Source organism: Orbicella franksi, chromosome 7, assembly GCF_964199315.1.
Source record: "Orbicella franksi chromosome 7, jaOrbFran1.1, whole genome shotgun sequence".
NCBI classification, from domain to species: Eukaryota; Metazoa; Cnidaria; class Anthozoa; order Scleractinia; family Merulinidae; genus Orbicella; species Orbicella franksi.
This window is the reverse complement of record NC_138151.1, coordinates 19,153,825-19,180,970: the sequence shown is the minus strand read 5'-3', so window position 1 is coordinate 19,180,970 and position 27,146 is coordinate 19,153,825. Positions and strand designations below refer to the sequence as shown.

Sequence of the window (27,146 nt, the reverse complement as noted above, 5' to 3'; positions counted from 1 at the left end):
TCAGTAATTTAAATATTTCTTGCCTAGAGACTGTTGTTGTAATTAACCAAACTGAAGACTTTTAGTTCTTCATGACTTAGTGAGAGTGGTGCTCCTTGGCTAAGACAATGTCAACTCAACATCGGTTTAACATTACTTTGTAAAGTCACTGAGTTTATAGAATCAACAACTGCTAGCAGAAGTGGACTATGGATCCATATTCAATTTGGCTGAAGTTTGGAGAATGTCCCCTTGACTTTAGTGATCTCCAAAATTCATGCTATGTTTTTAAAAGTATTTATTCACACAGTCACTATTCGCTCCTATCTAGTACAATTCTCCAACTCACCGTAATTCTACTCGATCCGATTCTTAACAAGGTGTGGTCATAGTTTCGGTCACACAGGAATTTCCGGTAATTGTTAATCCTTATCTATTGGTTCAACTTACATCATTCTATATCAAAATCGCCACATGTTATTTGTCACGCAACATGATAACAACAAGTTTCCGACAGAAGTTACTGTGAAAAAAATATTCATTTGGGACATAAAAAATAGTAAACTACAACATAAATGCACAATCTCTTACTGTTTTCAGCATGCATGAATGTTCTTTTAGAGCTCCACAGCAACCAATGAAACCAATGATTATGACAACAACTCCAGCACCTATCAGAACATAGCAGGCTGTGGAGTAATCATGGCTTGATAACTTCATGTAATCACTGAACTGTACACGTGCCCAAATCCCCACACCAAGAAGACCAAGTCCTGTGAGCTGAGAGATGTAAAATGGTATATTACTGTGGAGTGATCACTGTTTGAGTCTTCCACTCGTGGACAAATGGATTCACATAACCCAGGACCATGCCTACTTAATATAGAGAGGTTGTTTGCTTGAATATTTAGGAGGAAAAAGGTCTCAGCAAGGGAATCAAGAGAACTGGGCCCAGGGTCTACAAATTTTTCATTTAATATATAGATTTAACCTAGTCTAAAATCAGAGCTCCCATAAAGTACTATTCACTTGTATTAATACTCGATACAATAACCTTAAGAGAAATTCACCAATAAGCATTTCATTAAACCAAATAAATTGAACAAACAAAATGATAAAATCTCCATAAACGCAATATGCAAATTAGCATGTGCGAGCGTCCAATAGCAAATCCTGTTCACCTTCAGAGCATAAAATGCTCAAAGTAGCAATAAACTACTTTTGGTAGGTTTAAAATAACAAAGTCAAATATGGTAATGCCACTTTCATCTCATAAGACACACAATCCATGACCATATTTAGAAGAAATATGTCAAATAAGGTTATCATTATGCATCAGTCAATTCCAGCAGTGCCCATTCCCCCCTCCCTCCCCCCCCCCCCCCGGGCTAACCCCCGGGCATTAGATTAGCATTTTTTTTTTAAAAATGGGCAAATTCCCTGGGGTGGGGACACACAAGTTGTCTAAATGCCCCGGGGTGGGGACGAAGCAAGAGGGCAAGTGCCCCGCCCCCAAGATCATCGCCTTCCAACACCTCCGCAGTTTTTCAATTAATCAGTGAATGAAGCGGTCAACTGCTCAGTATTTTAATGCAACGGTAAGACTTCAAGGACAACAGTACGTGTTAGTTGATTCTGATTATATTTATTTCTTTAGATTTGTTTTTAACAGTTTGCTAGAGGATAGCTGGGATTGGGGCGGAGGTGCCCCCAGCCGTGAGCGATGATAGGCACCTGTATTCGCAGGCTACTTTTTCTGTGAAGTTTCAAGACATTTTAAATCATGATGCATTGCATTTTAAGCTCACAAGATCTGTCTTGAAGATCGCATCATTTGAATTTGTAAACCTTAAGTATTTTAACTCCACTTTCGTGAATTAAAAAATGCTAGGCTAGTTTTGAATGCAAAATAGTCGTGTTCATGTCAGTGATTGTTTTGTGATAAACAAAATATAGTTCACCTTGTTGCTTATATTTATATGCTGACAAGTAATGAAGAAATATCTAAAATTGAGAAAACATACCTTTAAAAACATCTGCAATTTTCTCTAGTCCCTGACAGACAAGCCATTATTCGACAAATGCCTCGTCTTTCCCGATGAACTCATCCATGGCACTTTCTAAAACACGTGTGTCAAATGCCCGGGGGTCGCCCTGGGGTACGTAAATGCCCAACCCCCAGGCCGTGATAAAATTGCAGATGCCCCACCCCCAGGACTGACAACATGAACAAATGCCCCGGGGTTGCCCGGGGGGGGGGGGGGGGGATGGGGATGGGCACTGCTGGAATTGACTGATGCATTACTAGTTTCTTGCATTCTGGATAAATTTGTCAAAATGGCAGACATCAACAATGTACGCAAAAATCCTAGTGTTTTAGTCTCACAGAAAAAAAGACAGATGAGCAACAGCAGATTGGAGTGAAATACACAGAAAGAGTTTATCTTCTGTTCTGACATTGTGACCTTTGCAACACATTGCTAGTGTGCACAACATGTATGTACTTACAAAAGTTGGTACCGTCATTAAGCTCAAAGCAATTTGTCTTACTGTTATGGTGGGGTGGGAGTATCACAACTCAAATAGCCACTGTCTCAACTGCACAGACAAACCTCAATCCTGCAAGTGTCTTTATAATGAAGTCATCGGTATAACAAATGATATGCTATGCCCCAATGATAGTAAAATATATCAAAAAGAACCCCAATATCACAAAACCTTATTATTTACTGAACAAATTTCGCCAGTTTCTTGGCCCTTTGTCATATGGAGGTTCCACTATACCAGGTAGGAATGAATTAATATCACCATTGTCATCTTTGCCTCTTTATGAGCCTGAAAATAAGGCGGTGAGCAAAGTAGTAGGCAATTGCATTTAGGATAATGCCAACTTTTGTAAGTGTACACACATTCTGAGCACCATGCTTCCAAGACATGGTGTGCATGCAATCAGAAAACAGAAGTGCCTGGGCAATCTTCCATTTACAGCGTCTCACTTTGCTGGCTTTGCTGGTCTCATTCTGCAGCACATGAGAGCTTGCTCTCAGGCTAGATTCTAATTGGCCTTGCTGGGATCTTCTTTTCCCACATAGTCCTAATTTGGGCAAAATACCCCTGTATTTTATAGCCACTGTTCTTTAGGAGGGGGGCATTGGGGTTTGTGGTATTGCAGTGTAATTTGGACAATTTTTCTTGCAGTATTTCGGTAATTTAAATCTTGAATTGCAGTATTGCGGTATTCTCTGAACCTTTTCAGCATTTTAGACAGTATTAAAAATTATCCTCCAAGTCCTCCAACATTTTCTGAGCCTTTTCCAGTTTTCAATCAGAAAAGGGTGACTTATTTTTTGTTAATTATTAGCCAACACACCAGTGGATGTTGTTTATTTTGTCTAAATCAAAAATTACCTGACTTAACGTACATTAACAAATTCCTAATTGCTATTCTCGTGTTATTAATGCTCTAAACTTAAAGTGCCACTAACTCCAATTTTTTTTTCCCTAATATAACTCTACTTTTTCTCCTGATCACCAAAAATTATTGTTGTAGCTATTTTCATTAATTTTGTATGAATTTTCAAAGTTTGTAAAATTGCCCTTTTCCATTTTCACGAATGAGGAATAGCAAAGAATGGGACGAGTTGGCCTCTGATGTCATTTCAGGAATAACAATATTTTGTTTCTGAGAAGAATATATGCCAACATGCCATAGTGTGTGTCAAAATCATTGCAGAATGCAAGGAATATGTGTTGTTGGAGGCTGCAGCAATACAGGATACGTATAATAGAGTCTTCCTCTTCATTCAGTTCCTCTATCCTGATGAAACTCAACCAGAATTGAGAAAAAGACCAAAGAAGTGGGCTGATCTGTGCAAAGCTAAAGCCAGAGAGCCATTAAGGATTTCTTCGATTTTGGGTTTGCCACTACTGTAAAAACCTAGAGATTTTCATGGCTTGTATATTCTTCTCTATCTCTAGTGGAAAGCTTGACATTGTCAAGGTGCTGCATAAGACACAAATTTGGGATAAGCTGGAAGCCATTTGACTATTCCGAGCACAAACGATCCTCTGAGTCCCAGTCAAAACTATAGGTGAGGAAATTACACAGTAAATTACATGCATCATGTTTTTTGTACTGGAAATAGAGACTTTTCTAAATGAGTAGTAAATGAAACCTACGTCCTACAACGAAGCGATTAAGATTGTTGAGACTTCGAACTGGCAAAATTGCTACGTATTTAATGATTTTAACAAAATCACACTCACACCGGAGGTTGTAATCTGGCCGTGTTTGTCAATGGCCATTCTGAATGCAGAACTGTTTCGTTCTTTGAGCTTCGTCTTGGAGGAACAAAATATATCTAAATTGCAAACTTAAAATGGATCAAGCATTTACAAATATATGGGGAAAGATTAAGACTCGATTCTAGAGCTACCAATGGAGATTGTCATGCTGAAAGAAGAATGCCCTTGTCAGTTAACCGAAACGCAAACTAATGAGTTGAGAACTCCCAGGTCATTAGCATATGTAAAATGGACATTTCATTCAAAATAACAGTGAAGTAGAAATGTATTCATTTAACTGATGCTATACTGAACCTCTTTTCAATATCTTGTCAAAGGATTTTCCATGATTTACTAGTCCAAAATATGCAAATTTGTATAGCTTGTGTTGGCACACGGTAATTGTCTATGCATATACTACAGTCGGTCGACAATAGCAAAGTGAAAAGTTACCTCTCCTTTGGATATTGTTTGCCGACATCTCTGCTTATCTCTTATGTTAACACTATTTGCAATCATTAATCTGGAGAAGTAGGCAGGAGTGGACTATGACTGCATCACATTTTAACTTGTGTTTCAGGGGGAAATTAATGTTTGAATCTAACAATGTTTTTACACTCTGAAATCTGCACTTTCCTTAAAGTGAAATTACCAACTCTTCGTGTTCATTGACTTCTTTATAACTCTCTAAGAGCTGTAAGTTAACTCTTCAGCCATTATCTGTACCTTTATAACCCAAATAAGACCGGCAAATTGTGGATCCTGATCCTAACCTAAATTACAATGCGGAGATCTCAACTGGCGACCCACACTTCAAAATGGAAATATATAATATATATATATATATATATATATATATATATATATATATATATATATATATATATATATATATATATATATATATATATATATATATATATATATATATATATATATATATAAGTTAAGATGCTTCGAGCCAACAGGGATGCCACGTGCCAGAAGGATCCAAAAGGATTCGTAGTCCAAACCTCGAGTAATGAAATTTGTAGGCAATTGTGGAAAACGAGGACGGACAACTTCGAGCGAAAAAAATATATATATACAGTAAAAAATCTAAGAAATCTAAAAAAAAAGTTTAAAAATTTAATAAAAATAAACGTTTCGGTCAAAGACCTTCATCAGTTGCAGTGCAAGTGAATAATAAATTACAATAACCTTAAATAACTTTACAGTATAAAAAATGACATAATATTACAAAGATGATTACATAACAGGGCGTGGTAACACATGAAAACGAAAAAATTAACCAATGATAAACAATCGGTAATTACTAAGCGAGATACTATGACAATGCGGTACAAAACTCAAAAGACACAAACCAAATAAGAATAAATAATCGAATATAATACAAATAAGATTAATATAAAAAAAGTAACGCGATTCGTCGAGTCAGCCGAAAGTGTGAAGGGACCCGCGTGTAAAATATTCAATGTTCAAAAAAGGCGGTCCCAAAATCCCCAAACAAAGCCCTTGAAACTATGCCGCGGCAAGGCACAACAGGCGCCCTAAACAGGGCCCTTAAACAACAATAATGTAATAAATTCCCCGATGGGGGCCCCTGAGAAAACCTAGCGCTAACAAAGCTAACAAGATCCAAGGTCAGGGCCTTTGAACACCTGAACTAAGATAACCGCCAAATTTGCAAGTTATTTTTGCGCTAATTGTAGTTTATTCTTTTTTTCGAGTGGAATTCCTGACGTTTGTTCAAGCCAAAAGGTGCCAGAGAGAACAACTGGCATCATCAGAAAACACCTAGGTATTTTGGAATCCAACCCCAAATTAAAAGAATTTTTTCTGCCAAATTCCATCATAGCCTCTTTTCGAAGATCTAAAAACCTTAAGGAGTTGTTAGCGCCATCTCGTTATGGCTCTAACACTAAGGTTGAAGAGGTTGTTGAGGTTAAGGGTTGCTTTAAATGCAAAAGAACAAGATGTGATCTCTGTCGCAACTACTTTGTTGAATCAAATTCTTTCCAAAGTTTTCAAACAGGCAAGAGCTATAAGATACGATTGAAACTTTCCTGTGATTCAAAAAATATCATTTATTTGGCTTCGTGTAAGAAATGTAACTTACAATACATTGGCTCTACAACAACAGATTTTAGAGTTAGATTTTGCAACCACAAGTCTGCTATGCTGACCAAGAAAAAGACTTGTGAGGTAGCGGTGCATTTCAACAGAACACCGCACGACTTAAACGACTTTTCTTTCCAGTGTATTGATCAAGTGCAGATAAATGCAAACAATACAAGTAACATCGAAAAGCTTTTAATCACTAAAGAGGCATATTGGAGTGCACAGTTGTTCTCTCTGGCACCTTTTGGCTTGAACAAACGTCAGGAATTCCACTCGAAAAAAAGAATAAACTACAATTAGCACAAAAATAACTTGCAAATTTGGCGGTTATCTTAGTTCAGGTGTTCAAAGGCCCTGACCTTGGATCTTGTTAGCTTTGTTAGCGCTAGGTTTTCTCAGGGGCCCCCATCGGGGAATTTATTACATTATTGTTGTTTAAGGGCCCTGTTTAGGGCGCCTGTTGTGCCTTGCCGCGGCATAGTTTCAAGGGCTTTGTTTGGGGATTTTGGGACCGCCTTTTTTGAACATTGAATATTTTACACGCGGGTCCCTTCACACTTTCGGCTGACTCGACGAATCGCGTTACTTTTTTTATATTAATCTTATTTGTATTATATTCGATTATTTATTCTTATTTGGTTTGTGTCTTTTGAGTTTTGTACCGCATTGTCATAGTATCTCGCTTAGTAATTACCGATTGTTTATCATTGGTTAATTTTTTCGTTTTCATGTGTTACCACGCCCTGTTATGTAATCATCTTTGTAATATTATGTCATTTTTTATACTGTAAACTTATTTAAGGTTATTGTAATTTATTATTCACTTGCACTGCAATTGATGAAGGTCTTTGACCGAAACGTTTATTTTTATTAAATTTTTAAACTTTTTTTTTAGATTTCTTAGATTTTTTACTGTATATATATATTTTTTTCGCTCGAAGTTGTCCGTCCTCGTCTTCCACAATTGCCTATATATATATATATATATATATATATATATATATATATATATATATATATATATATATATATAAAAGAAGTTAAAATGTGATGCAGTCATAGTCCACTCCTGCCTACTTCTCCAGATTAATGATTGCAAATAGTGTTAACATAAGAGATAAGCAGAGATGTCGGCAAACAATATCCAAAGGAGAGGTAAGTGTAAGATGAGGCGTCATGAAGCAAACTTCTAACTGTTCCGGCTTTTAATGTGACGTTTCGGCCTTTGGCCTTCTTCAGATTGGAACAATATTTACAAGTTAAAAAATAAAACGTTAAAAATCCTTTTTAACGTTTTATTTTTTAACTTGTAAATATTGTTCCAATCTGAAGAAGGCCGAAGGCCGAAACGTCACATTAAAAGCTGGAACAGTTAGAAGTTTGCTTCATGACGCCTCATCTTACACTTAACTAAAATTCACATTGAAGCACGGTATCTTTTGATCCTTCTACTGGAAGTCACCGTTTGGAAAACCATATTATTCTGCCTATAGATAGATAGATAGATAGATAGATAGATAGATAGATAGATAGATAGATAGATAGATAGATAGATAGATAGATAGATAGATAGATAGATAGATAGATAGATATATATATAAACATTTGATAAAGCATGGACGGACAACTTCTGACGGTAAAAGAAGTTAAAAAGTTAAAAATTTAATAGAAAAACGTTTCGGTCTTTGACCTTCATCAGTTACAAGAGAAAAAGAACGAAAACTAAGTTTAAATACGGTTACAGTGTGGGAGATTACGTAACGAAATGAAAAATACAATATTGTGCTATTAATACATCGTGATTAATACAATACAGGAAGAAAATGCAAAACGAGAAATACAATGCTGTACTATAAATTGCGTCATACAGGGTGATAATTAATAGACCAAACGAAAAGAATACAATACTGTGCATAAATTACATTATAGAGCGTGATAATTGCAGAACTAGGTTAAATTCAACCTAAAAACTAAAAGAGTTAAAATAGATAAAACGGACTCTTGCAATGCGGTAAATATAACGGGAAAAATAGTTTGCAAAGATAAGCAGTTGAAAAAAAAAAGAAACCTACGTTTACGCTGGACAAGGTTAATAACAAAATCCCAAATCGAGGCCTTTGGAGCATTAAAGGGTTGACAAACAACAAAATCCCTGGAGGGGCCCTTAAACAATAAGCTGTAATAAGATCCCAGGCAGGGCCTTTGAGCATACCTAACACCCAAAAAGCTGACAAAATCCAAGGAAGGGCCTTTGAACTGCCTTATGGCGCGAACGCAGATTTACACAAAAGAAAGTTAATTATAACAAATTCTGTTTTTGGAGTGAAATTCTTTTCTTTTATTTAAGCCATGGGGAGGCAAAGAGAACAGTTGAGCACTCCAATAAGCCTCTTTCGTAATTAAAAACCTATCGATCTCGTCTGAGTCATTGGGGGCCTGCACCTGATCAATGCATTGGAATTCAAAATCATCCAAGGAGTGTGGAATTTTATTGAAATGTACTGCTACCTCACAAGTGGTTTTGTTTGTGAGCATAGCAGACTTGTGGTTACAAAACCTAACCCGAAAATCGGTGGTAGTTGATCCTATGTACTGTAAACGACATTTCTTGCAGGAAACTAAATAGATCACGTTTTTAGAATCACAAGAAAGCCTTGAATGAATGGTGTATTTTCTGCCCGTTTTAAAACTTAGAAATGATTTAGATTCAACAAAGAAATTTCGACAGAGATCGCATCTATTTCTTTCACATTTAAAGCAGCCATTGTTTGGCTGAATTGTTTGTCCCTCATCGGCGGTTTTAAAATGAGATGGTGCTAATAATTCTTTCAGGTTTTTTGTTCTACGAAAAGATGGTATGATAGAGCCTTGAGGGAAAAGTTCTTTCAATTTGGGGTTGGATTGCAAAATCAACAAATGCTTTCTAATTATGCTACTCACATTAGGCAAATTAGGATTAAATGTGAGAACAAATGGAAATAATTTCTTCGATTGTTTTCCGCGTTGCCGTAGTAAATCATTCCTAGAAATGGTGGAGGCTTTGGAGAATTGATCGTCAACTAATTTGGAGGGATAACCCTGATTAACAAGATAACCCTTGTACTCAACTGTTCTCTCGGCAAGGAAAGTTTCTTCAGAACAATTTCTCTTCAATCTAGTCGCTACTCCAAAAGGAATAGCCTTGAAGACATGCTTAATATATATATATATATATATCCAAATCGTAGCTAGACTCCAAATTGTAATGCTACATGATAGAGTTCTTTCACTCAAAAATCTTGTCCAGTTTTGATAAAATATGAATCACAAATAACCAAAAAAGTTTTGACTGCCCTCGAATCTCAGTCAAAAGTCTCTTGGGTGTTTTAGCCCGGTTCCCGAAGTGACGTCACAAGTAGCCTGACCCAGATCCCACTTTGCGCAGTCGCGAACATAGAAATTACATGTTCAAACACCTGTAGAAATGTCGGAATTTTGTCAATCAAGATAATTTTTTTGCTGAAGTTAATCAGGGAAACTAGTAGATTTTATTAAAGGAGATACATTTTGGGGGGTTAGTGGCACTTTAACATACAGAGTAGTGCTTTCAGTATGACATCAAGTTTGGACTTTGTATTGAAGTGTTGCAGTATTATTTTGGCAATTTTTTTGCAATATTGAGGTATTTGCCAAATTTTTATCTGGTACTGCAGAAAAACCTCCTCCTCTCATACACAAGACAGGCAGCCTTTATTTAAGCATGGTGAATCCCCTTTGGAAAAATGTCACCTACACTAGCTACTCATCAAGAGTCTTATATGAAGATCACAAACTGACATGACATATGAACTATATGCATGTAGATTGACAGCTTACACCAGCAAGTGGGATCATGTGTACTAAAGGCATCCATGATCGAGTGTCGATCGATACTCTCGATCAGTACTCTCAATCAATACTTGATCGATACTCAATTGACACTCCATCGACACCTTAGTTGACACTCAATGGACACTCGTTTGACATATTGGTCAAAAGTTGGTCAGGAGTTGACTAATTTTCAATTGATGCATATGATGAGTCGGTCGACACTCGGCTGATTATCGACCCGCTGTTAATCAAGTGTCAATCGTGTGTTGACCAAGTATCGATTGGGATGTTGATTGAATATTGATCGAGATGTCAATAAAGGGTATCTGATCTCGGGTATCCACCAATACTCGACCGTGGGTGCCTTTAGTACACATGATCCAGCAAGTGTACCCCCCCCCCCCCCAAAAGAATTCTTACATGAAAGTCGACAAATTAAGCTTATACGTCTAAAACAACAACAAATAAGCTTGAATATCAATTTAATTAATCGAGCTCTATTCAGCTCGTAGCAACCTTTTAGCTAAGAGTTTAGAATTGAAAAAAATGCGTATCTCCACGAATAACAAGTAAACTTGAAGGTTACAGATTACGTAAGCTTACGTTCAGATAAAAAGATTCAAATTAAAAAAAAACTGGCGATCTGTATAATAGCTTATGCTTTCTGACTTACCCAAAACAGTGTAATAAAGACGAACAACATACAACGAACAAACTGCATACACGGTCCAAGCTTTCCTTCTGCAGCCATCACTATTTTTCAACACAATACTTGTCGTTTGGGAGGCTGGATTTAACTTTCCACCCAAAGCTATTGGTACAACGGTAGGTTTGATCACAAGGATGCAACCAGAGATCACAAAGATACAATTGTTTCCTGTTCGGGATAAGGCGTTTAGGCAAGCGCAGGATTGACTTGTGGCGACAAAGCTCAAAGATAAGGTGGGGTGGGGTGGGGTGCGTATGTATTTTGTTCCTTCAAATCTCTACCGCTGCAGTGTAAACAGTCTATACAGAAAACCAAGATATCAATCTTAAATAGATATTTGGATTTTAGCTCCTATCAAATAAAAATCGCAAGACATTTTAATGTCTTGTCATCTCGGTTTCTCCTGATGCGGGTTTAATTAGTACAGGGTGAGGCCCCAGGGGGTGCTCCCTAGTATGGGCAAGGTCTGAACCTATCCTTATGTAAATAGACTAATGTTGCACTAAGTCTATTGCCATGTGGAGCAATGCAAGCCAAGATTGGACTTGTGCGTCAGTTTGCTGGGCACTCACATCAGGTATTGAGGTTGTGTGCTTACACCTACCTAGTATAGTTTTTACTGCTCACTCTATTAAAGGCATATAATTTTTAAAGCACCTTGTTCCCAGGGTCTCTCGGTGGAATCAACTGGGAGTGCACTTCTTTGGGAAGATATTCCTAAACAGGGACAGGTTTTTATTTGCCAACACATCTATGCCCAAATTAATATGGGTCAAGTGTCAGTCCAAAGAGGGGTACATACACTTTTACATAATACGTACATTTATTGAGGCTCCCCCATGGGGGCTTTTCAACCACAACGGGTGGGGAGTTAAAGGGACACAGTCAGCTGGTGCACATGCTCATTAGATACCATTTCATAGCAAATTTGCATATCACAGAGAAGTGATTCATACTGTTTTTCACCAAATATGATAAAATAATATCATAGGATGAGCAAAAGCACACTAAAAAACAGGTTTTTTAGGTAATGATTGAAAATCAAGCAAACCACTGCAAAGATTGACACATATCTTTGATTTCAGGTTGAGGTGAACTCTTTTCAAACTGAGAAAACTGGTGTCCAGGTCAGTGAGGTCCAAAAACTGACTGTTGGTTGGTTGCTTACTATTTGTTGGAACCGGTTAAGAATGGTAAGAGTTTTCTTCAAATTTAACAAAACAATCAAATGAGATGTTGCGGGAACCCATGGGTCATGGGCTCCTGGAGTTGCTGGTACCATTTACAATTTGGTTTCTTTTCTTTTTTTCTTGATGAGAGACCGGAAACTGTGCCAAAGAGCAAACTGATATGAAAATATATGAATATTCTATTTTATTTCCTTATAAGAAAATTCTATTCCATTTGCTTTCAAACTGACCGATCTGGTTTTGCTTCAATGGATAGCACCAAGCATCTTGAATGTGCAGGTCAAGGAAACATCCATATCCATTGGAAATTCTTGGGGGGTGGAGGTTTACAAAAGCCAAACATTTTAAAGGAAAGTACAAAGCTAGACTGGAAGGGGTTTGAGCAGTTGGAGGTTCAAACCAAAATATCTTCTGTGGTGAGGGTGCAGAGACATTTTTCAACGAACACAATCACAAATATTTCTCCCTATCACCATGTTCAGTCCAAATTTAACAACTGCATGCATCTCAGGTCAATATTACTGAAATAAAAAATCAACCAACAATGTGTAATCAGCCTCTTCCTGCAAGCATTCAGCTGATTCAGGGGAAACACAAGAAATAATGAGGGTAAAAATGGGGGAGGGGGGTGCCCTTTACTCCTCCCCTTTTATTCCCAGTCTCTTTTTTACTACTCTCCTGGCAACTCTTTCATGTTGCAAAAAATATTTGAAGGATACCATTAAAACACAACAGCCTCCATTTGACTTTAAATATGCCTGGATATTGCAAATGAATATATGAAAGATCATACATTTGAACTGCGGAGAAAGATATGAAGACATGATTGATCATCGCAGTTATACACACAACTTAAGCAGTTGTGAAATTAAAGCTTGAGAAAAATTCAGGCCTGAACGTGATTCAAACCCGACCTCTGCAATACCGGTGCAGTGCTCTACCAACTGAGCTATCAAGCCAACTGGGAGCTGGTCACATTGTTACTTCATAAATACCTGTAGATGATGAAGAATGCAAATGAATATATGAAAGATCATATATTTGAACTGCAGAGAACGATATGAAGACGTGATTGATCATCACAGTTACACACACAACTTAGGCAGTTGTGAAATTAAAGCCTGAAAAAATTAATTTTGTTTAAAGCCTGAAAAAAGCCTGAATTTTTTTTTCAGGCTTTAATTTCAACAACTGCTTAAGTTGTGTGTATAACTATGATGATCTATCATGTCTTCATGCTTGGATATTGTCTGTTACTTCAAGCTCACAGTTTGCTTCAGAACAGCTAGTATTGCAGACAAAATATATATCCGGGCATATTTTTGCACCAAATGGAGGCTACTGTTTACATGTGAAGACAAAACCTGACAGAAAATCAGGCAATTTTAGTTTTTAGTGGACAAAAATCAGGTACCAGAATAATTTTAAGTATTTTACAGGCTTTGCCTGAAATAACACCCAAAACAACTTCCCATGGAAACAGGAGAAAATAAATTTCAAAGTTCAGAGGAATTGTGCAGAAATTGACAGGAAAATTTCATCATCAGTTTCATTTCACCAGTACATTCAAGTGTTTCATACCAAGTTCAACATTTGTTTTCGACGTTTGGTGTTGCTAGAAATGATTTCTTTAAAAATATCTTCTCAAAACTGAAAAGAAATGATTTCTGACAACTCCAAACAGTCATTCAAAGAAAAAAAAAACAGTCGTACAGAAGTTTGCAATGCGATGTAAATAATCTTGGTACAAAGTGTTTGTCCACTTGTTACTTTAACTTCTGGTGGATTCCGTCTTAATTTTTTGTGATCCACAACTGTTTGCTTATTCTTGGAAGATGCCCTCTAGATTGCACAAAGTTTGTGTTACATTGTTATTAACAAAAACAGTGACTTTCACCATGGACTGAAACCTTCTTCATGTAATTATCCCATTCCCCCAAACCAGGCTGAAATTTGTCATGCAATCACTAACCTGCGTGAAAAGCTTTTTGAGATAAGCTCTTTTGATTACATTCATACTGCTCCCCAACCCCTACCTAGTTTATCTACCTAAGTTGGATTTTTAGCCTTAGCAAATATGCAAAGAAACATGGCATCAATAATTTTCATATTTGGTCCAAGCTTATATCCCACCTGGGTTTTTTATTTAAACAATAGAGTGTTCCTGTCGCGGAACTATCGGCTGATAGTTGCCCCACAGAAATTTGATGTTCTCAAAACAAATATTTGCCCGAGAAGCAAAGCTTCGAGGGCAAATATGCTAGTTTTAAGAACATCAAATTTCCATGGGGCAACTATCGGACCAATAGTTCCGAGACATAAACACTCTATTGTCTTTATTGTTCACCACTAAATTTTCTTCCGTGCGCCAGTTCAAAAATCATATTGAATTATTTTCAACTTTTCTAGATGAAATTCGTGAAAGCCAGATGTGAAATTTGAAAAAGAAAGCAAACAAAAACCCTGTTAATACAAATTAAATTGTTTATTTTCTATAAGCCCACTTGTTTACAGAAATATTTTCATGGCTGAGTACTATCCATCCGGGTATTTTCCTTGGACGGGCACTATGGGCTGATAGTGTCTCTCCACAGATGAACACTATCACATCATGTGATCAATTTAAACCAATAAGAATCGCAGAAAATTTAGTGGTGAACTATAAGTAATTATAACAAAATTCCAGCACTCTCACCTCAGGCTGGAATTTACCATATAATCACCCCTTCAGAATGTTACTTCATTTCAAGAAAGTCCATGACGCCAGCCTGTATTTTAACCAACTAATAGCTTTGATATATTATTACGTGCTTCATTTTAATGACTGACAGGGTACTCACATCACTTGAATTGCCTACCAGTCAAGATGAGTCAGTTTCTAGTGATTCATATCCTAGCTGTCAACACAACTAGTATGACAATTTTGCTCTCATACTAATAAAATGGAACAATAAAACCGCCTGTCCCATTCTTAAGTCTCAAGTTTAAACAATGCGATCACACAGCCACTAAACACTAATCACACTTCTTATGTGGATAAGGCTGCACAAAACACCAAACTAACCAGTAGTGATGAGAGCCTTACTTGGCTGTATCGAGACTATCCACATTCATACTCCTTTTGAAGAAGTCTAGTCCTATTGGTCAGAATTAGTAACAGAATCTTGCAAAGGGCAGGAAAACACTCATGTCTGATTGCCTGGGGCAGGTAAATTTTGCTTTTGGGCAAGTGAAAATACAAGCTCAGTGGCCCGGTAGGCAAGTGAAATTAGCCTCAGTATGTAGTCTTGCAAGGCTGAGTGAGTCAGCTTCATAAAAGATAATTTCTAGTCAGAAACTATTTCAAAACTCAAGACTGCAAAATGAGTAAAAAACTGAGTTGAAAGCATGGATTGGTTAGGAATCCAAGCATACTTTTTTGGCATTTGTCCTCTGATTACCATACTGGCTGTCATACACAGCTCGGTCTGCACATACAGAAGCTTAAACGTCAGCTGCAAACTTAGCTGCGAGGGCTGACTTGACCAGAAATTATAAATCACGATGAATAGCCACAAAATATTTGACCATCAAAGCAGATGTAGGACCATTGTTTTTCTTTTCTGTTGTTTCTCTCTCCTTCTTCTTCATCTTATCCAACGGAGAACACGTTTGCTTTTCAACTCTCTCATTAAAAAAAAGTAATGTCTTCTTGAATGAAAATAAGCTAATGTCAGATCAAGAAGGAGCTGTTTCCCGCACAGCCGTCTCTTCGTTTAAACGTAGTTTTTCTTCTGCTTTATCGGCTGCTGGCAATAGTGGCACGATGTATGGACCTGCAAGACCAATGACAACTCCAACAAGCCCTAAAACTATCCTTGCTTTCCGTGACAAACGCTTGTAGCTAGCAAAGAAACCCATTCTAAATAATTCTTGCGTGTGCGAAGTTGGCTACGAGTCACGTGATCAAAAGGAGACAGCTTTATGGCGCGCGCAGACTGAGTTCTAATAGTGGGCCCGAGTTATAAAAATAGTGTCGTAAATACTCTTTTTCTTTGGCCATCGTAGCTTGATAAGAAATAACACGCAAACTGCGGTGATAAACATGACAATAAAACGCATGTTAAAAAACAAAGTTCATTTACTTGACGTTTCGTATGTTTCAACATACATCTTCAGAAGTGACCGTTACGAATAGAAGTAACAACTAAATTTCAATTTAAGTAACTAATTAGCAATTACAACTAGGAATTTCGTTATGAAAGTGAGTGCTGTCGAAGGTCGATAAAACGGTGGGAACTGAATTGAACAGTCAACAGGTCTGGAATTTTTTTTATCTTTGGAGGGTAGGGGTGTCCAGAGTAGGCCCTCGCTGGATGATTTGGTCAATTTGTAATAATTACTACACCAAGTGGTGTTTTAGAAAAATGGCCCAATCATTAGGCTTACGGAGTTGTTTGACCCACACTGGGAAATTGCTGAAAATGCTTTGTTGTTTGTGGGGCGGGGAAAGTGGTTGAAAATGTAGGTAGTAGCCAAATAGAGGTGCTGTTCTAAAAGGTGAGAGGAAATTATTTTTTATTGTTGATTTGATAAGTCATTAATTTGATAGATGTTGGGAATTATAAATGACAGCTATACTCATTTATTGGAAAATTCATCCTTATACAATGTGTATCTTGACAAGATACCAAAGTTTCTAACCTCAAGTATGTATTAAAATTTGTTTCTCATTTACACATTTAAACTGTTTTCATTTGGAACTGTAACTTGAACAACGAGTTAGAAAATAATGTTATATGCCATAAACTTGATACAAAATATTCTTGACTGGAGTAATTCCTTTTCAATGTGAACAATAACAGTAACTATAAAAATATGTCTAACTTGAACAATGAATTCTTTGCAAAAGGGTTTTGGCAAAGATACTTAGTAAATCAGTAGTAAGCAGGATTAAAATTTCTTCCTATATTTGTATGAAATATAATCAACCAATATTCAGTGGGTAATAATAACAGTAACTATAAAAATATGTCTACCTTGAACAATGATTTATTTGCAAAAGGGTTTTGGCTAAGATACTTAGTTAATTAGCCAGTAGAGTTTCTTTTTAATGTGAACAATAATTGTAACTATAAAAATATGTCTACTTTGAACAATAAATTCTTGGCAAAAAGGTTTTGGCAAAGATACTTAGTAAATCAGTAGTAAGCAGGATTAAAATTTCTTCCTATATCTGTATGAAATATAATCAACCAATTTCCAGTGGGTGATTTTCTTTGGATGTTAACTTTATAATGAATTTTAAATTTAATAAGATAAATGAAAAAATGCAAATAAAAATCATTATTGACAGTAAGTTTTCTACATCATCATAGTACATTGGAAGAAAACAGTTTTTTAAGATTGAAGGAACCTGTTTTCTGTTGTTATAGTCCTCATATCTAATTTATATGACACAACTTATTGTCAGCTAGGTTTAAAGTAATGTTTAAATCAGGCATCTCGAGAAGAATATCAGTTAGGTCATCTTCTCTGAGGACAGCGTGCATTTTTTGTTGCGAAGTACGAAAGATTCGAAAGCATCTGGTCAAACAACTGACAGCGTACGAAAGATTCGAAAGTCGAATGCGTCTGACAGCGTGCTCCTCAATTCTCAAGCGTGGATCTCTAAAAGAAAAACAGCCAAACACAAATTGATCTCTTTCCATTCGCGACCTTGATGAATAACTACACAAGAAAATGAAGACAATTTAAGAGTCCCTGTCCATAAATATGGAAAATAACTCGGCAAGGGTCGAAAATTCGATTTCGGTCATATTTTTACGGTAGATAGGCTAGGGCATGACAAAAACTACTGGATAGTTTTTTTGGCAAAATATCCTTTTATTTCAAAGAAATATGCAAACTACCAAATTCCGTTAAAATCGTCCTTTGACGCACCATTTTATTAAACAAGTTTGAGAGCCTCGCATGCAAAACCACATCATTCTTCCGTCTTTAAAACACTCAAATATTTTTGTGCAATGTTTAAGTGTGTACTGGGTTGATTTTTGGGAATGCTGCGTTGTCTTTTTGAGTGCAAAATAATTAAATTTCGAAGACATGTATTTCATTCACTTCGTAAAAATAATCGATTTTCACCATGTGCGAAACCTTCAAATGGATTAAGCTTCTGGTGGTTGAATAGCAGAAGGATGGTCTACAGATTCCTGTAAAAATTTCTTTGGGCAAATGATTGCGAGCGACGCGAGAGCTTTTCAAAGTAAGTTTAAAATGCAGATATTTGACCATCCGTCGTCAAATTTCAATTTACGGGTTAGACATATATTTTAGCACGTGCCACATGTCTTGAGCTATATTAAGTTGAAATAGACACAAAGCTGATAATTTTGAAATGTTCTAACCTTATTTGCTCTAAAAGGCAGGTCCAAAAGCCGATTTGACGTGTTTCTGTCACCATTCGTCGCACATGAAGCAGAAGTTTGCTTTTGTTTACACAACGTCCGATGTACATCGCCAACTGTCAACTTATTTAATGGTTGAATACCATGAATCTATGATCCTCTTTCGACACATATGATCACCACTGCTTCTAAGTCAAAAACGGCTAGGTGATTTGTAGATAGTTGCTTGCTTCGCGATACACCAAAATATTACGTTTGATCATCGTTTGATCTATCGCTGCTTGAATCCTTGCTTGCAGCGGTTCCTTGTTTGTTCGGCACGCAATGCTGTCATCCCATTTTAGGGGGTACGGGTAGGACAATTTCTATCCTAATACGTAAGGCTCCGTAAGGCTTGGAACCACAGGGAGCACAGAATCTTTTGAGTAGGAAGAGATTGAATTAAGCAATCAAAAGAATGAATAGTTAACCATTGCCCCTGTTGTCATCTTTTACTAGACCACCGTTACCCACATGCCCTGCGTAATACTGTGACGATAAACTCGTACCCAGGTCCTTTCGCGCTGTGCAATTATTTTTGGTTTACATATAAAACAGTGTGTAGCGTTGCACTTTCGTCCTGCGTGGCAGACATGTCTAACACCTTTTGACCAATTGTATGTGTTGTTGTTTCTTCCAATGAAAATGCGTTGTGATCGTGTCCTCTGAGATTATTTTACTAGGCGACGGGACGGTGTTTGCCAGCATCTTTGCTTAATCGCGACAATCTCGTGAAGGTGCAGATCTCACAAGTTGCTAACACCCAGGATACTTCTCACGCGATCAACTTTTGTTTGCTCAATTCCAGGTCAATAAGGAATAAATCTAGCGTACTGAAAGACTTTGTTGTTGACAAGGATATTGATCTTCTTGCTTTGACGGAGACGTGGCTCAGACCTGGAAATATTGATTGTGTTGAGATTGGTGATTTATGTCCCACTGGTTATGATTTTATCCACATTCCACGGGAATCGAGAGGTGGTGGTGTCGGCTTGCTTTTCAAAGAAAGTATGGATATTAAATGCAAAAATAGTGAGTGGAACACTTCCTTCCAGTCGTTCGAATTTTTGGATGTTCGTTTCAAGAGCTCAAAGATGATCAGGATGATAATTATTTACCGCCCACCGTCATCTGTGCCTTTGTCAACATTTTATCGTGAATTTTCTCTCCTGCTTGAGGAATTGGCCACAGCATCAGGCGAGCTTTTAATTGTCGGTGATTTTAATCTACATGTGGATTCTTCGCGTGATGTCAACGCATTGCATTTTTGTGACCTAATAGCGTCTTTCGATCTGAAACAATGGGTGACTACGCCGACTCACACAAGTGGTCATATCTTGGATTTAATCATTACTAGAAATCAGTGTAAACTTATAGACAATGTTATGGTTCATGACCCTTTGATTTCTGATCATTACGCTATTTTTATGCATTTATTATTGCACAAACCACAATTTCCAACAAAAACTATTCGCCACCGGAAGCTGCGTTCGATTGATTATGCTGAATTCAATGACACTATCATGAATTCGTCCTTGTTTGATGAATCACGGCGTGATTTGGATTCGTTAGTTGATTCCTATCATCGGGTCTTGAAGTCCACCCTTGATGTTTATGCCCCCGAAAGGACCCGTGAGGTAGTTCTTCGTTCTTGTGCGCCTTGGTATTCAACTGACATTAGTGTTCAAAAGAACATAAGGAGGAAGCTCGAACGTAACTGGCGACGTACAAGATTACCTGTAGATAGAGAACGGTATGTGTTTCAGAACAGTGTTGTTAATGACATGATTGCCTCCGCGAAGCACACATTTTATTCATCAGTGATCCAGGAAAACTCAGGGAACTCTGGACTTCTTTTTAAGACAATAGAGAAGCTTCTGCACTCCAATCCAGTCCAGCGTTATCCATCTGGGCCTAATAACTGTTCTCTGTCCGAATCATTCGTTGAATATTTTAGTGACAAAATTGTTAAAATCCGCAATGATCTTGACAAAGTTGATGGAACTCTGAATGACGGTCAAGTTACTTCATGCAATGCTGAGTCTGAAAGCTGTCTAGCTGGTCAGCTGCTAAGTGAATTTAAACTGGTCACTGAGGAGGTCGTATCTGGTTTTGTGAATCACCTGTGTTCAAAGTCCTGTACACTTGATCCAATTCCATCTTCAGTGTTCAAAGGGTGCCGTCATTATCTGCTTCCAATGATCACTCGTATAGTTAACTTGTCTCTTACGAGTGGCCAAGTACCTGATAGATTCAAGGTTGCCATGTTGAAGCCGTTGTTGAAAAAGAGTGGAGCTGATCATGAACTATTTTCTAACTTTCGTCCTGTATCGAATTTATATTTTCTATCCAAAGTTACGGAGAAAGCAGTTGCAGCACAATTAATGGACCACCTTAATGATAATGAAGGCTTATTAGAAGAATTTCAGTCGGCATATAAATCTCATCACAGTACAGAGACTGCGCTTGTGAGAGTTCAAAATGATATTTTGAAGGCTATTGACAATAACAGATCGGTTATATTACTATTGCTCGATTTATCGGCTGCGTTTGATACTGTCGATCATTCGATTTTGTTATCTAGACTACGGAATCGCTTTGGTATTAGGAACACTGCTCTTAATTGGTTTCATTCATACCTTCGCTCACGCGAACAGTTTGTTTCTGTTAATGGAATTGAATCGTCAAAGAAGAATTTACCCTGCGGGGTACCACAGGGTTCTGTACTGGGACCCTTGTTGTATTCCCTTTATACAAGTCCGCTGGGTGACATAGCCAGAAAGCATAGCATACCGTTTCATCTCTATGCAGATGACACACAGTTGTACTTGTCGTTTACGTCCAACTGTCCTAATCATCTATCAAGCTCAAAGATGGCAGTAGAATTATGTGTTAAGGACATTGGGGACTGGATGCTGCGCAACAAACTTAAGTTAAATCGGGATAAGACTGAACTTTTGGTTATTAGTTCTAAATATCGTCCACGACCAGCCCTCGACTATATACGAGTTGGTGATGAAGTAATCAAGTCTAGTAAACAGGCCAGGAATTTAGGAGTTGCATTCGATCAATGTTTGGATTTCAAAGAACACGTTAAAATAACCTGCAAGAGCGCATTTTCCCGCATTCGTAGTATAGCTAAAATTAGGCGATACCTATCCCAGAGTACTACTGAGACTATTGTTCACGCTTACATAACATCGCGCTTGGACTATTGTAACGCCCTACTGTACGGTCTCCCAAAGTATCTGATTAATAGACTTCAGCTTGTACAGAACTCAGCAGCTCGCCTTGTTACTTTGACTAGAAGGCAGGAACACATCACACCAATACTAAGGAGCTTACATTGGTTGCCAGTTCATTTTAGGATTATTTTCAAAATATTGTTGTTAACTTACAAAGCTCTGAATGGACTGGCCCCTGATTACATTAGAGACCTACTGCGATTTAACATTTCTGGTCGGACACTAAGATCTTCAAACAACAGGTTGCTTGATGAGCCTAGAGCAAATCTTAAAACGTATGGTGAAAGGGCTTTTTCCGTGGCGGCACCAAGGCTCTGGAATAAACTACCCCTCCAGATCAGACTTTCATCATCAGAGGTAGTTTTTAAGGCTAATCTTAAGACTTATCTTTTTAAGCGTGCATTTGATTTGTAGTTTTTACTTTTTATTTGTAGCCTAATTGTATTATATAGCGTATTTAATTCTTAAGATTTTAACTTTTAGGATTTAGGATTTTAGGTTTTTAAAGAATTAGGATTTTAATTTTAAAGTATTGTAAAGCGCCATGGACAATTAGTGGAAAATGGCGCTATATAAATGTATATATATATTTATATTTATCGTGAGGGTGTTTTGCCGGATCTTTCTGCATGTTCCGAAACACATTTACAGCTGCCTTTGAAGCCTAATATTGTTGGTAAGAAGCTTTGTGAAGTGTAGTGTATTGTATTATGTTGTTTGTAGAAATGGAGTGAGCAATTTATATGGCTCAAGTCTACGAAGCCATTTCGACATGTTCATCAGCAATCTAAGTTTTGTTGATCGTGTTGCTTTCAAGCGGCACGAACTAAGCTGGCACTAGTTTGTATAGTCCACACTGTTGTGTTTTGAATTTTGCAATTAAGATCTGCCTCCGTCACGGGCATAAAGAAATGCTGTCGTGCAGACAGAGCAAATTTTCACTCAGCTTATTACCACCTTGTATCGCCAAATGCCACCAAATATACAGCTTAGTTGGATAAAAATGCTATAGAGCAGAGCAAAACAGTAGTTTCGAAATAATGTGCAGGACTGCAAGGATTAAAATTGGTTACAGTTCAAGAAATTTGAGTTTAGTTCAGGATGTCAAGAAATCGAGTTTACCATTCTTGTGACAGTTTGAACTTTCGAGCCTTTATTTTGTCTGGTATTTCTTTGCTTCTATCAGTATTGGGAATGATTTCTACTCAAGTTAAAGTAAGCTTAAAAGTAATCTCCTGGGCACAATCACGAAAACAAATGCACAATACATTTCCCTGAATGTTTCCTACCAAGCACAGTCTCTAAAAATAAATTAAAATAAGTCACCATGCTTGCAAAAGAGATATGATGTACCAGTCTTACCCTATTTTGCCAGGTCTTTTAAATAGTACTATTCATTTATTTTATCACTCCGCATTACATTTTGCGGTGGCTGGAAGGCACAGTTTTTTGATGAACGTTGATAGGCATACATGAATTTTTGAGCATAAGGAACAACGTAATAAACAACTTATGCAAAAGAAACAAAAATAATCCAAATAACATACAATCCATGAGTAATGATTTTGTTGTTGATGCTATTGAATAAGAGTAAAATTCTGCGCTTGAAGCGTTCGCAATATACCCTTGTGAGATAACTTTAAGAATTCCTAGGAATTTCCTAAGAATTCCTAGGAAAAAATTCCTAGGAATTCCTAGGAATCTAAGGTGTGAATTTTCACGGTAATTCGGACTCGGAATTCCTCGGAATTCCTAGGAATCTAAGGTGTGAATTTTCACGGTAATTCGGACTCGGAATTCCTCGGAATTCCTAGGAATTCCAAGTTTACATAGAGCTAACTTGGAATTCCTAGGAATTCCTAGGAATTCCAACTGACATATACTCACCTTGAAAATTCCTTAAAATTCTCAAAAATTCCTAGGAATTTCTGGGAATAACTTGGAATTTGTAGGATTTTTTGAGAATAGGTTGGAATTTTTTGGAAAATCTGAGAAAAACTGGGAATTTTGTATCATTTGTAGGCCAGACAAAATTTTGATGATTAATGCCCAGCATTAAAATAACAAATAAAGTCACTGATACCACATCAAACAGGCTTTAAATCAATGGTTTATTACATTGGCTTTCATGAATTTAAACATAAGTCATTAGAATAATTATCCTGTTTCTTTTTTATTACACCAAGAATTAAAAGTAAAACTGAAAACAGATATGAAGGTCAAACTTTTACATGTTTGATAAAAAGAGAACTTTTTCAGATAATTTACTTACTTTTTTGGTTTACAAATCCAACAATTTTCCATACACAAGATTTTAGCTTAAATTATTGTTATTATGTGGAACAAATCTGGATTTTCATGAATGTAAGGAATCAATTATAAGAACAAAACTGAAACAATCCTTAAAATTAAAAAAGGCTGAGTTTGGGCAAACTTAGCTGCTGTTCAGTTATTTCTTTTGTTTCCGCAGCTTCTTTTGTTGCCCTCTAATTACGCTGTCAACAGCTGGCCTCTTCATCTTCATCTTTGTTGTATGACACCTAAAACAAAATTAAAAAAATACAGTACATTGCGATATATGTGAGGTACTGTAAGACTGAGATCCAAATATTTATGTGCTCACAGTTTAATACACGCAGCTAATTAAGACCTGACTGTAAGCTGGTTGAAATGTTAAAAGAGAAGACTTGATAATGGAAGGTGCTTGTATACTATTGATAAATATGTTACATAAATCTTGAGCTTACAGTAGATTAAATCAAGGTTTTCCTTCCTCTATAAGTGTATCAACAACTCTTGAATTGGAGGATACACTGTGTATATCACGGTTTTTAGCCAAATTTAGACATTAGAAATACTAAAAAAGACACTTAAAACATTTAAGGAACATTTAAATAATAGAGTAAACACAAAAGAATATACGGATGGACAAAAATTGAATATCAACACGGATTGCCATACAGTCAGGCTGAAACACACAGGAGACATATCAAACTCATGCACACTGGCTGCCTCGTTGGAGTTTTTGTCAAGAACTTTGACTGGGATCAGAGAGAACTGCTATATTTATTTCGTTTGAACAAGTGAGGCGAGAGAAACTTGTTACTCGCAAATCGTTTAGGCACGCACACTGGGCAACCTAAATTGTTTCAACTTTGCTTTAGCCAGAATTCATTTCATGCCATGACTGAGTGATCCACTCGTGTATGATTCGTGATGATAAAGTTCATTCAAAAGCTTTTGTCTAAATACAAGAATTTACTTTGTATAATATAAGGTTACTTGAATTCGATTACTCACCAAATAATTTTGTATACGGCTAATCTGTCCTTTGAATTCTTCCCCGTTGAAACATCCACAGTAAGACTTTCTTTTAACTCCAAATCTTCGCCAAGAATAACTTGTTTCTCGTTAATGACACTCACGCTGTTTTCTTCTGGTCAGAGGACCGCAGCGAAAACCATTCTGATAAAATTTTGGAAGTGAAATCTACTAAAACGCACGAGCGATCAGCCGTTAACGCTGAATTCAAAGATGGGCGCCAAAAGAGAATTAATAACGCGATCTTTGTCACGTTCAGTCACAAGGATAGTCACGTGAAAATTCGCGTGCTGTGATTGGTTCAGTTGATCAGTTGAGGAGAGAATGGAAACGGGAGAAGAAGGAGAGAGAGACTGGCAACGAGGTTGCCAGACCAGTCGCTTTCGATGGCAAGTCTGTTTCCCTTTCCACGCTGTTTTGGTGGTCTTTTGAAAGATGGGTCTTGCTTCAAAAGGAAAAAACTACACAAACTTTTTACGAATAAATCAAGGAGGAAAATGGAACGTACTTTAACTGGTTGATCTGTTCCCGACGGTTGTCAAGATAAAGGATCATGAGGCACTTGAATCAAGTTCACTGCAAAGGTAAGGAATCCAATTTTATAGGGATTTTCTGTTATGATAACCTATAATTGTAAATTATAAATCAAACTAAGCAATGCATTGTGTGCTCTTTAAAAACCCCAAAAGCCGAAATTCACCTAAAAGGTTTCAGATCGACCTGAGGAAACGAGATAAATTCTGCGAAATGAGCTTAAGCTTGTTGTATTAGTCCACCAAATCTATTTCAACACCCAGTCAGCACAATGCAGCAAGTATAAATTTGCGATGCTTGTCATTTTTTCCTTTGAATTATTTATAAGGATTAGCATGATATGAGATCTATAGTCTTTTCAATACATCAAGATGTAGGTTTTTTTTATTTGCATTGTCATTTATTTATGTCAGTTATTTATTTGTTTCCCACTAACTCATAATCTTTTTGATTCTTTTGATTTTGTTGTGTCATGAATTAAAGTGACCGCGAGGACAAGGAAATACAAGAAACATATTGATGATCCCACTATACCCATACCAAAATCTACAAGATTCGACCACATAAATCGCTTAAAGCAGTCTTCACAGGCCAGTTGACGTCATCTCCCTATCTTGCATCCCTTTTTCCTGGATATCATTTCCAACACCATGAACAGAACACCTCACAGTTTTCGGCTCACCTGAGTGAGATGGCTGTTGGCAAAAATGTTGTGGATGACTTTGATGGATTATGGAGTGAACCTTTATGCAAGAATTGAAGTTTCACAGAAGCATTTGATAAAATTGAGTTGCCAATACCTGAAAAGACTACAAAAATACCAATTGATGTAATACACAACAACTCAGATTTGTCCACAGACAGTGATTCAGATAATGATGTTGAAGTTTCAGTTCCGACTCCTCTGAAGAAATTGAGAACTCTGACACTGATGACCATTCACTGGACTCCCCTGATGAAAGTGAAACTAATGGTTCCCAAGAAAAAACATTTTCTGCCAAAGAATATGCCTGTATGGCTATTCTGGCCTTAATTTCAAGACATTCTATGACAATGAGAGGCTGCTAAAGATATCCTTGTTTAAATGAAACTACCGGTAATTTGTCCAGAGAATGTCACAGTACAGTTTTACAAATGTACAGCAAGTGTGTGGAAACTGTGAGCTTTTCATTTATGACATCTGTGAGAGATGTCTTCCTCTTTTTCCTAAACTCATACAGGATCAAGTCAAAAATTGTTCAACAGTGGGCTGTGATGGGTATGTGTGTGAATCTACAATTATATTAAATATATACGTGCATATATATACTTTTGGTTTTATTGAAATTGTAAATAATATATATTCATTTATGATGACAGAATTTTTTGCTTAATCTATTTATCAAATCTAAGAGCATCTATTTTTCTATCAGTTAAACTCTGGGTGTTTGATTTATGGGTCCATACAGGCACATATACACTAACAAATCATGTTGGATCTAAAAAGCAA

The 27,146-nt window shown here is 37.0% G+C and overlaps 1 protein-coding gene and 1 pseudogene across 3 annotated transcripts in view; both read right to left on the bottom strand.

Moving 5' to 3' along the window:
• Positions 1-18,566, bottom strand: part of LOC145492437 (tetraspanin-7-like) — a 53,957-nt gene extending 35,391 nt beyond the window's left edge. The window contains exons 1-3 of one of the 2 annotated variants that reach the window (XM_081471883.1): positions 18,519-18,566; positions 10,907-17,781; positions 571-759 (exon numbers count right to left, since the gene is read on the bottom strand). In XM_081471883.1, the coding sequence (XP_081328009.1) occupies positions 571-759; positions 10,907-10,984 (267 nt within the window). In that variant the 5' untranslated portion in view covers positions 10,985-17,781; positions 18,519-18,566. Of the gene's footprint in view, positions 1-570; positions 760-10,906; positions 17,880-18,518 lie in introns of those variants that run through there. The other variant, XM_081471881.1, reaches the window with a different exon arrangement.
• LOC145492307 (uncharacterized) overlaps positions 1-27,146 on the bottom strand; it is a 183,958-nt pseudogene that overhangs the window by 136,831 nt on the left and 19,981 nt on the right. The window lies entirely within an intron of this gene.